The 12,500-nt window shown below is 40.4% G+C and overlaps 1 protein-coding gene across 1 annotated transcript in view; it reads left to right on the forward strand.

Annotated features, from left to right (window-relative positions):
* The window catches only part of LOC136833478 (ubiquitin carboxyl-terminal hydrolase 9X-like), a 525,953-nt gene that overhangs the window by 296,056 nt on the left and 217,397 nt on the right, over positions 1-12,500 (forward strand). Inside the window, 2 exon segments of the mRNA XM_067095694.1 lie at positions 1,228-1,372; positions 1,563-1,641. Of these exon segments, the coding sequence (XP_066951795.1) occupies positions 1,228-1,372; positions 1,563-1,641 (224 nt within the window).

Here is a 12,500-nt window from a genome sequence, read left to right on the forward strand (position 1 = left end):
TGGCTCTGTTGGGTTTTGCCACAGTAACCTTACCCCTCCTCCTGCTGAAGGGGAGTGGCATCCCCCAAAGAGACCTGAGCTATCTTCAGGATGAGGATCTCGTACCTGAGTGACAATCCTTCTAAGGTGGTATTAATAGCCTAAGGATTATATTCACTGGTTAAAACAAACACTTTTGTACAAAATATTTTGTTACTAATTAGTCTTTAAAGGGTCAGCAAAGTAGCCTTGCTGATTTCCACTTTGCCCCTTCCCCCCACCCTTTTCAAATATGGGAATCAGCTGTATAATGAAGAGGTAAGGTTCATTTCAAAAATATAAATACTGTACTTAATTTAAGATTTATTTTTTAAATACTTACCTCTCCATTATATAAAATGCCGTCCCTACCTCCCATATTCAGAGTGGACAAAAGTAGACTGATTGGCTATGAGTGTTTGCACGTTTCAGTCCCCTGAGGGGGAGGGGAAGTACCTGGATAGAAGACGGATATTCATAGAAAACCGAGTTTTTTTTTTTTTCTCGGACTACCACTGGCATGGAAGTAAAAGCAATGTACAGTAAACCCCCTGCATTCGCGAATACTTAAAACCTCTCTAAAAACACTTAGAACTGCCTATTTTGATAGTTTAAGTACAAGAAAAACCCTCTAAAAATGCTTATACCTGAGTATTTTAATAGTTTTATCACAAAAGTGCATTTAGTCTTGAAAATGTTATGAAAATACAGTAATTAGTGAATATTTCTCAGTGGAAAATACCGCGAATGGGCGAATTTTCTGCGAATAATGGGTAGATACATTCTAGAGAGAAATCCGCGAATACGTGAGTCCGCAAATCGTGAGAACGTGGATATGGGGGTTTTACTGTAGTGGAGAGGTAAGTATTTAAAAAATAAATCTTAAATTATTTATATATATTTTTTATCACATCATGTATGAAAATAACTGATCATTTCCAAGAGAAATGTTAACTCTAGCTCCTGTTGTTGTAAGAAAAGAGACTGACATGCCACAAAGGACTGTAAGAGGTCAAGGTCTAGGAAAAGGTGTCCATAGTCCACGAACTACCTTCTCAAAATGGAAATGTCGGTGGTGAAAGACAGTAGGGGTCAAAATTTTTAAAAAGTTCAGTACAGTTGTGCCATTAATTTTCAGTTGAAAGATAAAATCCCAGTGGAAAGCTAATGCAAATACTGCTATTTATCATTTCTTTTTTTAATTAACAGCTGGTGACGAAAGCTTAGGAGAATGGGAGTATCTGCCTCCTGTTGGTCCTCGTCCACCAAAGGGGTTTGTTGGACTAAAGAATGCTGGGGCCACTTGCTATATGAACTCTGTTTTGCAACAGTTGTACATGATAAGACAGATAAGGTAATGCTAAAAGTTATTGTAACATTATCATTTGAAACTAAAATTCTCCTGCAAAGTATTTTGATATATGTGTTGAACAGATTTGGAGTATAGTAAAAAAAATTGTATATTTAAATTATATTCTATAGGTTATTTTGCTTTAATTAACGATTATTAATTGTAAACAAATAATTTTTTTCCATGATAACAGAAATGGTGTTTTAGCTGTGGAAGGAGCAGCAACAGATCCTGAAGAAGACTTCAGTGGGGAAGAAAGGATGGAACAAGAAGTAAGTTGTGTCCTGGACTGGAGCAAAACTTGTGCCCCAATTCATATTGTGATTTTTACTTGAAGCTGTGTAAAGAGTGATTTTTGCAATTTTTAAAATATTTTTGTTTTAATTGTTTCGTCTTGAATTTTTGTATTTGAAATTAACAGCAAACCACTTTTAATCATATAGTGAATAGAGGTATTTTCATATGAAGGTAAAACTATTGTTTGGCAGATGTCTTCTGGTCTTTACACGTAGGCCTTTCTGAATTTTAAATCACTTATTTATAACCAACTAGCTGAAGAGGCACAAGTAAGGTAAGCAGCTAGACAAGGGGATGAAGGATTATCTTGTCTCAGGTTGAGTAGCAGAGAGCAAGCACAAAATCTTACCTTAGAGATGACAAAATATAAACAGTGCATGAAATACATTACATTTCAATCAGAATAAGTGCATTAAATATGGTACGTTTCAATCAGAGTAGCAAACTGTATTGTATATGTACTGTAAACTTTGTGTAAGAATCACAGTGAGGCTCCAGTGGGGTTGCAGTAACTGTGGACGTTTTAATCCGAGCCAGAATTGCCAAATTGGTATGCAATGGAGCAAATAGTGATGTTCCAAACTCATACATAGGGTGTGGAAGTAGTAAACTGAGGCACATACACTTCCTATAAACCACAACCCTTAGAGTGATTAATAATTATTTCTTATTCAGTTGGAAACATACATTACATTACACTCTTTAATCACAGATCTTGAAATTTCAGATCATGTGCTTACATAATAAAATAAAATCAGTAAAAAAAAATTCATGTGCACAATTTGTTTTTTAATAGTGATTACCTATTCTGAAATACAGGCACAGTATCTACATATATGCCACCCTGATCCCAACTCCTTGATGAGGTGGGGGGCTTAGGAATCCACTGCAGGGAGTGTATGCTTCTTTACACATACTCTTTCTGCTGTGGATTCAACTGAACATTGGGACTGTAACTCCTTTACTCCTCCTCTAAATTTTCCCCCTTCCCTTCCTCCTCTGTCATTGACGACCTTGGCATGGTATTGGATTACTGAATTCACTGCTCTTTTAACTTGATGGAGGGTGGAGTTGGACGGCCTGCCACTCCACTCATAAAATTAGAGTACCCGACGTGGTCGAGCGAGGGGAAATATTTATGTCAAACCATGCCCTCAGAGCTTGGTCCGGTCTTGACGGACTGATGACCCTCAAGGCACTGTGGGTATGGTGTATATCCAGGTGAGGATCCCAGGGTAGCTACCACTGTGTTTAACAGTATTGCTCCTCCCTCAGTTGGGCCTCCCTGGTGAGAGGGACCTCATCCTGGACAAAATTTATATTTTACATTATATGTCAAACATATCAAAGATCTCTATGACTTTTGGCACGGTATTACGACCCTTATGAGGGCCGTAGTGCAAGTTCTTAAAGCACCAGTAAAGAGAGGGCAGTAATACAGTGTCCAATAAATAAAGGTCAATGGAGACGAAAACACGAGAGAAAACTTATCAATATTTATTACACAAGCAAAAAAAAATAAACAGTCAGCCTTGTGACTACAGGACAAAATATGCAGTCCTTAAATAAATCCAGTAGGATTACCTAATCTCTAAAACTAAATCCCTAAGACAGTAGAAAAATAGCACATAAGCAGTATCAAATAAGGGCCCAAATAACATACCTATAACTAAATAAGGTTAGGAAGGAAGGAGGAGACATACAGAAAGAAAACACTTAAATTCCTACCTAATATTTATAAAACTAAACTTTAACATTAATAATAATAACAGTAATAATAGTAATAATAATAATAATGAGAAAAACACCAACACCCTAGGATAGGGGCAAATAAGTAGTTCTCTATATGAGACAACTTCAAACACACCAAAACTAAAGGAATAGCTCCTCACAGTTTATAGGGGAACAAAGGTTACACCCACACTTATTGGCGTCTAGTGGTGCTAGGCTGAGGGTCATAGCACCGGGAACTCTGACACGGTCTCACAGCAAGCAACCAGGGACGGCGTCACTCAACAGGTCACAGCTATCGGAGGGAGTTCTGAGCACAGGTAGCAACAGGGGTATACTACTGGTAGTGACACCTGAAATAAATACCAAAGGACAATACCTGTTCACAGACTCCCCACGTTCCTCCTCGGGCCACAATGCCCCCACAACTGCCGCACTGATGAAGAAGACGTCCTGGAGGATGCAGAGGCGCCCTTCCTGCGTCCACTCGGCCGGGAATAATTCCTTGCGTCGTCCTGAGCCCCAGGAAGTCCACACCAGGCACAAACACCAGCCTAGGGTAGGCTACAATAGCTCAGAAAGCCGTGGGTGGCACAGGAACTGAGCCCACAGCGCAAAAGGTAATCCAAACGATCCAATAAGTGGCTTAAATGTGTGGGAGGCATGCAAGTCAGGCCCGTACTGACTAGAGGAGGAATCATACCCTCCGAAGAAAACTTTTGTCTCCAAGGACGACCACCGTAAAAACACGAGACGAAACTGCCAGTCAACACTCCAGAGTCCATGGCAGCTCTCACCCACATCAAAAAGAAACAATAGAGGAGTTAGGAGTAAACTTTTACACACTCCAATGCCGGGGAGGAGGCCACCAAATGTCTTTAGCAACACAGCCTTGTCACAAGCAAAACCAAACTTAACCTTAAATAAATCAACAATTAAAGAAAATCACAAGGCTGAGACTAACAAAATTAATGACAATTACGTTAATACCTGATACCTTCCTCCCCGAAGAAAAAAAAATTTTGAACAATAAAGTAACATAATTGGAAAAATTTTTTTTATAAATGGAAGACCTGTAAAAAGAGCACATTAAAAACTATTTATTAATTGGATTCAAAGAGGTCATAACAAAATGACAAAAACCTGAAACAGAATGACAGTTAATCTGAAACATTTCCATAATATACAAACCAAATATATATATATACCTTACCAGATGCAACACAAGCCAACATGGGCAAAAACACCACAGCAAAGAAAACCTTAAAGACAAGGAAACAAACCTATCTAGCTAAACCTAAATAAAGCTCAGACACACAGTCACACACCTTAACCTACCACACACCCACAGCACCACTCCAGATGTCATATAACACCATTACAAAGAAACTACCAACAGGACAGAATCCACATGAGATCAAAAATACCAATCACCTACAGAACTCACAAGCAACTGGCATGGTCGCCAACAAGACTTAAGTTATGTTTCAAAAAAAACTTACCAAACTTAACGTACTAAACTTAAACTAAGAAAACGCACAAGAACAAAACGAAATCATACTACACCGAATAATTTTTTCATACAACCAAACTTGAGTAATGAGCAGGGCGGCGCATGAAGGGTAGGCGAAACATGCTTAAGTAGTCCTGGATAGGGCATCAGGAATCTTATTTTCCGAGCCTTTCACGTGCTTAATAATCAAATTAAATTCTTGTAGAAAAAGCGCCCATCGCAAAATCCTCTGGTTGGCTCCTTTCATCCGTTCGATGAACACCAGCGGGTTGTGATCTGTCCAGATTTCCACGGGAAAAGAAAAATTTGTTACATAAGGTTTAAAGTGAGTCAAAGATCGAACCAAGGAGAGAGCTTCTTTTTCAATTGTTGAGTACCGCCTTTCAGCTGCCAGCAACTTCTTGCTGAAGTAAGATACTGGATGAACTTCACCACTTTCCTTCCTTTGGAAAAGAACACCTCCCATACCAACGTCACTAGCGTCCACGGGCGATGATAAATGGCCTATGAAAATCCGGGAAGTTAAAATAGGATTAGTTATCAATATTGATTTAAGTTGGTTAAAAGCTTTCTCACACTGATCAGACCATGAGAATTTTTTTCCTTTCTCTAACAAACTAGTGAGAGGTTGAGCGAGATCTGCATAATTACGTACAAACCGCGATAGTACCCAGTCATACCAAGTACTCTCCTCACTTCTCTGACATTACTCGGCCTGTTCAAGTTAATGATCGCCTCGAGGTTGGCTTGTTTAGGAGCCACCTGACCCAAACCAACCTCGTGACCTAAATAACAAACCTTGGCCTGCCCTACTTCACACTTAGCTAAATTAACTACAAGCCCAGCACACCTTAGAGCTTCAAAAACCTTCGAAGCCTTACCATATGGGTGTTCCAGTCATTACTATAAACAACCAAATCATCAATATAAATTTCTGTTCCTTCCAGACCACAAATGACCCTATTCATTAATCTCTGAAAAGTGCATGCAGCATTCTTCATGCCAAAGGGCATAACCTTACATTCGTAAAGTCAAAAGGAGTAACAAATGCAGATATCTCACGAGCACGATCGGACAATGGAACCTGCCAGTACCCTTTCAACAGATCCAATTTAGTAATAAACTTGGCAGACCCAATCCGATCCAGACAATCATCAATACGAGGTAATGGAAAAGAATAATTTTTGGTGTGGGTATTAACCTTCCGATAATCCACACACATGCGGAACTTACCATCCGCCTTCTTTACCAGTACTATAGGAGAACTCCAGGGACTCACAGATGGCTGAATAAGGTCATGCTTCAACATGTAGTTGATCTCCTGACTAAATCTAGTTTTACAGGGTTCAGCCGGTAAGGACTCTGCTTTACAGGGGAAGCATCACCCACATCAACATCATGGCTCAAAACCTGGGTTCTCCCTGGGGCATCCTGAAAAAGTTCTGAAAAAGAATAGATTAAATTAAGCACTTCTTCTCTTTGATTAGAATTTAAATGTCCTAAACTACTTTTCAACTGTTCTAAATTTTGCATATTTTCCCCCAATGCATCCGAAGGAACCTGACACACTAAGTCATCGGACTCCTCCGGAGGTACATCAACTACCACAGACACGGGTTCATACACAATCGCTAAGGGATCACCACACTTGCCAACATAAGGCTTTAAACGATTAATATGAAATATTCTACATTTACGGCTTGAACCGGGAGCCTCAATCTCATAGTTAACATCAGACAACTTCCTCAGAACCTTCCAAGGACCCTTATACCTCGGCTCGAGAAAACTGTCCGGATCCATACTCAATACCAATACTAATTCCCCAGGTTCAAATGAACGAACCTTAACCTTTTATCAAAATTTTCCTTCATTCGGGATTGAGACTGTTCCAAATTCTCCTGGCAAACTTCAGGCATTCAACATCCTAGACCTTAAGTCTTCCACCAACCCTCCAACTTTTACTTCCCCCTTCGGTTGGATTTTAGCATTTCAAACATAATTTCTAACGGTCCTCGAACTTTGTGCCCAAATACCAACTCGAAAGGAGCTACACCTGTAGAAGAGTTAGGGTGATTTCTAATAGCGAAGAGGGCAAAGGGAGGGCTTTGTCCCACTCACTACCAGAATCATAACAATGTTTCTTAAGTACAGACTTGAGGGTTTGATGAAACCTTTCCACCAAACCTTGACTCTCCGGATGATAAGGTGCGCTGGTAATGTGCTGAATGGCCAGTTCAGCACATTTACCCCCTAAATACCTTACTCGTGAAATTCGTCCCCACAGTCGGTCTGAATTTACGAGGGAGACCATACCTGGAAAAGAAATCCATTAACTTTTTCAAAACAAACTTTGAAGTGTCGCGCCTCATAGGTATAGCTTCAGGAAAACAAGAGGCTCTATCCATGATAGTTAGTAAATATACATAACCAGTTTTAGTCTTGGGTAAAGGACCCACCACATCAATAACCAACTCTGAAAATGGTTCACCTATGGCAGGTATGGGATGCAACGGGATTTAGGAATACCCCTGGTTGGCTTCCCCATGACTTGACAAGTTTCACACTCTCTCTGATGAACTGCTTCACACTCAGTTTCATTCCAGGCCACCAGAAATATCTAGCCAAACTGTGGAAAGTTTTTCAACATGCCCAAATGACCTGAAAAGAAATTTGTGTGAGCTAATTCCAACACAGATTTTCTGAACTGAGACGGCACTATGATCTGTTCAACACGACCAGTTTTATTTACATCATCAGTGGCGGGACGACTAAACCTGTATAAAAGACCTCTTACAATACCAAACCTAGGCTTAGTCAGATCCTCGACATCACCCAAATCAAAATTAAATTCATCTTTCTGAGCTTTAATAAAAGCAGCTCTGTCACAATCAAAGTTAAAAGGTCTAACTACATCACTTACACTACTCTCTACTGACCCGGGCCTTTCTACATCTAACTTTACACTACTTAACATTAAGTCATCATCGTTATCTTCATCAAGTAAATTAGCAGCTTTTGCAGACCGAGTAGTTACAGTCACGGGACTGGCATTAACGGACAATATAGGAACAGCTCCCGACCTTCACTATCAGCATGTCATTCCCCAGGATACCATCAATTCCAGGGATAGCAGACTATCCACCACAGCTAACTCAGTTATCCGATCATATCCTGGAAAAAGACAAGTGGACGTTAACCAAAGGAGCAGACACAACTGAATCTGGGAAACCTCCCAACACTACAAAATTACCAGTATACTTAGTACCACCATTCAAAGTAGTCTTCAAAATCAACGACCGGGCAGAACCGGTGTCCCTAAGAAACTTAACCTGGACAACACAGTCATCACAAATCAACTTTCCAGGCCATACATATTTATCAAACTCAAGTCACAATTGACCATTAGGAACATCTTTGACATTACTACCTACACTACTACTGTCTACTACAGATCTGTCTACAGCACTACTATTTCGTTAGACCTATCAGGAATTACAGCCACAGGACTTTGACCATTACGTTCCAGGTAACGTCGACAGTATTGCATTGGCTTTGGAAATGCCCTGGTTTGTTGCACCAGTAGCAAGTTCCTCGGCGACCTGAACCTCTGTTTCCATTATTATTAGACCTGGTAGTACCCTTATTAGGGTAACCCCTATTAACAAAAACTCTAGGGAGAGACTCTCCTTGGACTCTACCCATATCCCTACCACCTGAAAAGAATTAGGGTTAACATTTTTAGGGGTGTGGGAATCGACAAAGAGGCTTCTCTCTCCTACCACCACTGGGAGTGAAGCGAAGGGTTATTCAACATTTTATAATTGAAATTTCCACTACCAGACCGATGAGTCAACACATACTCATCCGCTAACTGAGCGGCATTACTCACTTTAAGTAGCCTTCACCTCCTCTAGGTGTACCCTCAACTCCCGGCTACAGGCTTTCTTAAATTCTTCAAGGAGCAGCAGTTCACGTAACGCCGCGAAAGTGACGACCTGTCGACTCTTTAACCAGTCGTCGAACTGTTCCTCCTTGATGCGAGCAAACTCGACAAAGGACTGTGCAGGGAGTTTAGTGTAATTCTGAAACCTGAGGCGATAGGCCTCAGGGACCAGATCATACGCTTTCAAAACCAAGCTCTTAACTTTTGATAGTCCCGAGCTACTCCCTCCTCCCAAGGCATTATATGCCAGTGCCTTGCCAACCAACCTACACTGGATAAGAACTGTCCCACATCTCTGTGGGCCAAGACAATCGGGTAGCTACACGCTCAAACGCCTTGAAGAACTCTGGGACGTTCTTCTCATCAAACATAGGCACTAATTTAAGTGCCGCACCTAAATTAAATTTCTCTTCAACCTCTACCTTTGGTGAGCTAGCCATATTTGCTCTCTGTAGCTTAGCCATTTCAAATTTAGATTTACCATCTCCCTCTCATGACGCCCTAGCCCTCTCGTTTTCCTCAAACTCAATCTTACGCAACTCTATGCGTTTACATATTAATTTAAATTCCATGTCCTCCTTAGATTCACCCAAAACATTAGAAAGGGGACAGGTTCCACTGGTACAGAATTAAGAGGCAAAAAGGATTATTAGACAAATTCCCATTACCTTTAAGGAAACCTTCGGGAAAATTTGCAGGACCTTCATACAGGGTACCGATACGAGGGAGGATCCTCAAACAAGGTTAGACCAGCTGCCACACTCACATTGTCACTATCCACATCCACACTCCCTTCACCAACACTTCCTAAATCACTCTCCCTATCGCTAACCAAATGCTCTCGCCAGCCATATCACTGACTAACCTTACTCCTGACTAACAACAAAACTTCCTTCTTGAGTCCGAAGACTTCACCACAATACCCAACCACCGTGCACACTCTATTAAATGTTTCTTATTCAAAACCGGCAGATGCTTCAAACAATCAGCCGACCCCCAAAAACTCGGCCGGATCAAAAATAAATTCCTCCATGATGCAAAATTAAATAATTCGGGGAAGGCAACAATACTCAAGGCAACAAATATTGAAGCGTTCACTGAGTGTGCCGCTCCACAGACCCAATCACTGAACACCCTGAGCTCTCTATCCTGTCACGATGTCGCCAATTATTCACGACCCTTATGAGGGCGTAGTGCAAGTTCTTAAAGCACCAGTAAAGAGAGGGCAGTAATACAGTGTCCAATAAATAAAGGTCAATGGAGACGAAAACACGAGAAAACTTATCAATATTTATTACACAAAGCAAAAAAAATAAACAGTCAGCCTTGTGACTACAGGACAAAATATGCAGTCCTTAAATAAATCCAGTAGGGGATTACCTAATCTCTAAAACTAAATCCCTAAGACAGTAGAAAAATAGCACATAAGCAGTATCAAATAAGGGCCCAAATAACATACCTATAACTAAATAAGGTTAGGAAGGAAGGAGGAGACATACAGAAAGAAAACACTTAAATTCCTACCTAATATTATAAAACTAAACTTTAACATTAATAATAATAAAGTAATAATAATAATAATAATAATAATGAGAAAAAACACCAACACCTAGGATAGGGGCAAATAAGTAGTTCTCTATATGAGACAACTTCAAACACACCAAAACTAAGGAATAGCTCCTCACAGTTTATAGGGGAACAAAGGTTACACCCACACTTATTAGCGTCTAGTGGTGCTAGGCTGAGGTCATAGCACCGGGGAACTCTGACGGTCTCACAGCAAGCAACCAGGACGGCGTCACTCAACAGGTCACAGCTATCGGAGGGAGTTCTGGAGCACAGGTAGCAACAGGGGTATACTACTGGTAGTGACACCCTGAAATAAATACCAAAGGACAATACCTGTTCACAGACTCCCACGTTCCTCCTCGGGCCACAATGCCCCCACAACTGCCGCACTGATGAAGAAGGCGTCCTGGAGGATGCAGAGGCGCCCTTCCTGCGTCCACTCGGCCGGGAATAATTCCTTGCGTCGTCCTGAGCCAGGAAGTCCACACCAGGCACAAACACTAGCCTAGGGTAGGCTACAATAGCTCAGAAAGCCGTGGGTGGCACAGGAACTGAGCCCACAGCAGGTAATCCAACGATCCAATAAGTGGCTTAAATGTGTGGAGGCATGCAAGTCAGGCCCGTACTGACTAGAGGAGGAATCCATACCCTCCGAAGAAAACTTTTTGTCTCCAAGGGCGACCACCGTAAAAACACAAAGGCAAAACTGCCAGTCAACACTCCAGAGTCCATGGCAGCTCTCACCCACATCAAAAAGAAACAATAGAGGGAGTTAGGGTAAACTTTTACACTCCAATGCTGGGAGGAGGCCACCAAATGTCTTTAGCAACACAGCCTTGTCACAAGCAAAACCAAACTTAACCTTAAATAAATCAACAATTAAAGAAAATCACAAGGCTGAGACTAACAAAATTAATGACAATTACGTTAATACTGATACACGGATATGGACTATTAAGGAAAGCTCAAATCACAGAAGTCAGAGTGGTATTAAAGCATTAATACCATTTACTAGATCCAAAAAACCTAAGCACTGTCATGACCCAACCTTTACTCACTTTGACTCCCGCTTTGGGGGTGAAAGTTGGTCAAGGTTTCTAACCATGCAAGCTGAACAAAACATTTCAGGCTTTAAGATTAGAAAATTATTTATTAAATAGACATCCGGTTAGTATATGTGATTTATGTCTCTCAGGTCCTGGTAGTTAATTGAATCACCACTTTGTGTTATCTGATCCAGGAAAGAGTTGAAGGTAGAGAGGCAGGCAGTTAGGTAATTGTTTTATATTAGAAAAATTATTTTTATATTAGAAATTTCTACTTGTTTAACGTATTATTATTATTACATTATTCACAGATTAAATCTATTCCTATGGAACAAGCCCATAGCCATTGACTTGTAAATCTGAAGTTTCCAAAGAATATGGCAGTTCATTAGAAGAAGTAGAGAAGTGAGAGGGAAATACAGAAAGACAAGGTCCACTTATTAAAAAATAAATAAAAATAAATAGATAAAAATGTATTAAAATGCAAGGAGAACAGTATTAGGGTAGTAATGCACTGGATCCTCACTTGAACTTCTGAAGTTCCAATTGCACGACATCCTCTGGGAGTGTGTTCCACGTAGAACAGTGAGTAATAAAGGGCCTCTGGAACTGAGAAGTTCAGCAGCAAGGTACATTTACTGCATGTTTGTGCTGCTGTTCAGCAAATTTGGTTGCTCTGTCAGATAAAGGGGATCAGGGATCAGTTGTGAATGTGAAAGATATGTTGAAATACAACTTATGAAAAAAGTGATTAAACAAGAGACCATCCGTCGATTTGGTCCAATATAATTGCTACCATTAGGAAGTAGAAACTTACCACCACGTGAAACACTATCTAAAAGATAAATCTAAAAGTAGAAGCAGACAGCCACATTGGAGAACAGACTTAATATTAAGGAAGGCAAATGACCTAAATCAGTTGCATTGATTTTATTACTGTTATAAGTATTTGAAGCCTATGAACAATACCTCCAACTTTCTTTACATTTGCCAAAACTTCACTAGAGTTTCCTTTTAAAGTTAGATGTGAGT

This window comes from Macrobrachium rosenbergii, chromosome 51 (assembly GCF_040412425.1).
Source record: "Macrobrachium rosenbergii isolate ZJJX-2024 chromosome 51, ASM4041242v1, whole genome shotgun sequence".
NCBI lineage: Eukaryota > Metazoa > Arthropoda > Malacostraca > Decapoda > Palaemonidae > Macrobrachium > Macrobrachium rosenbergii.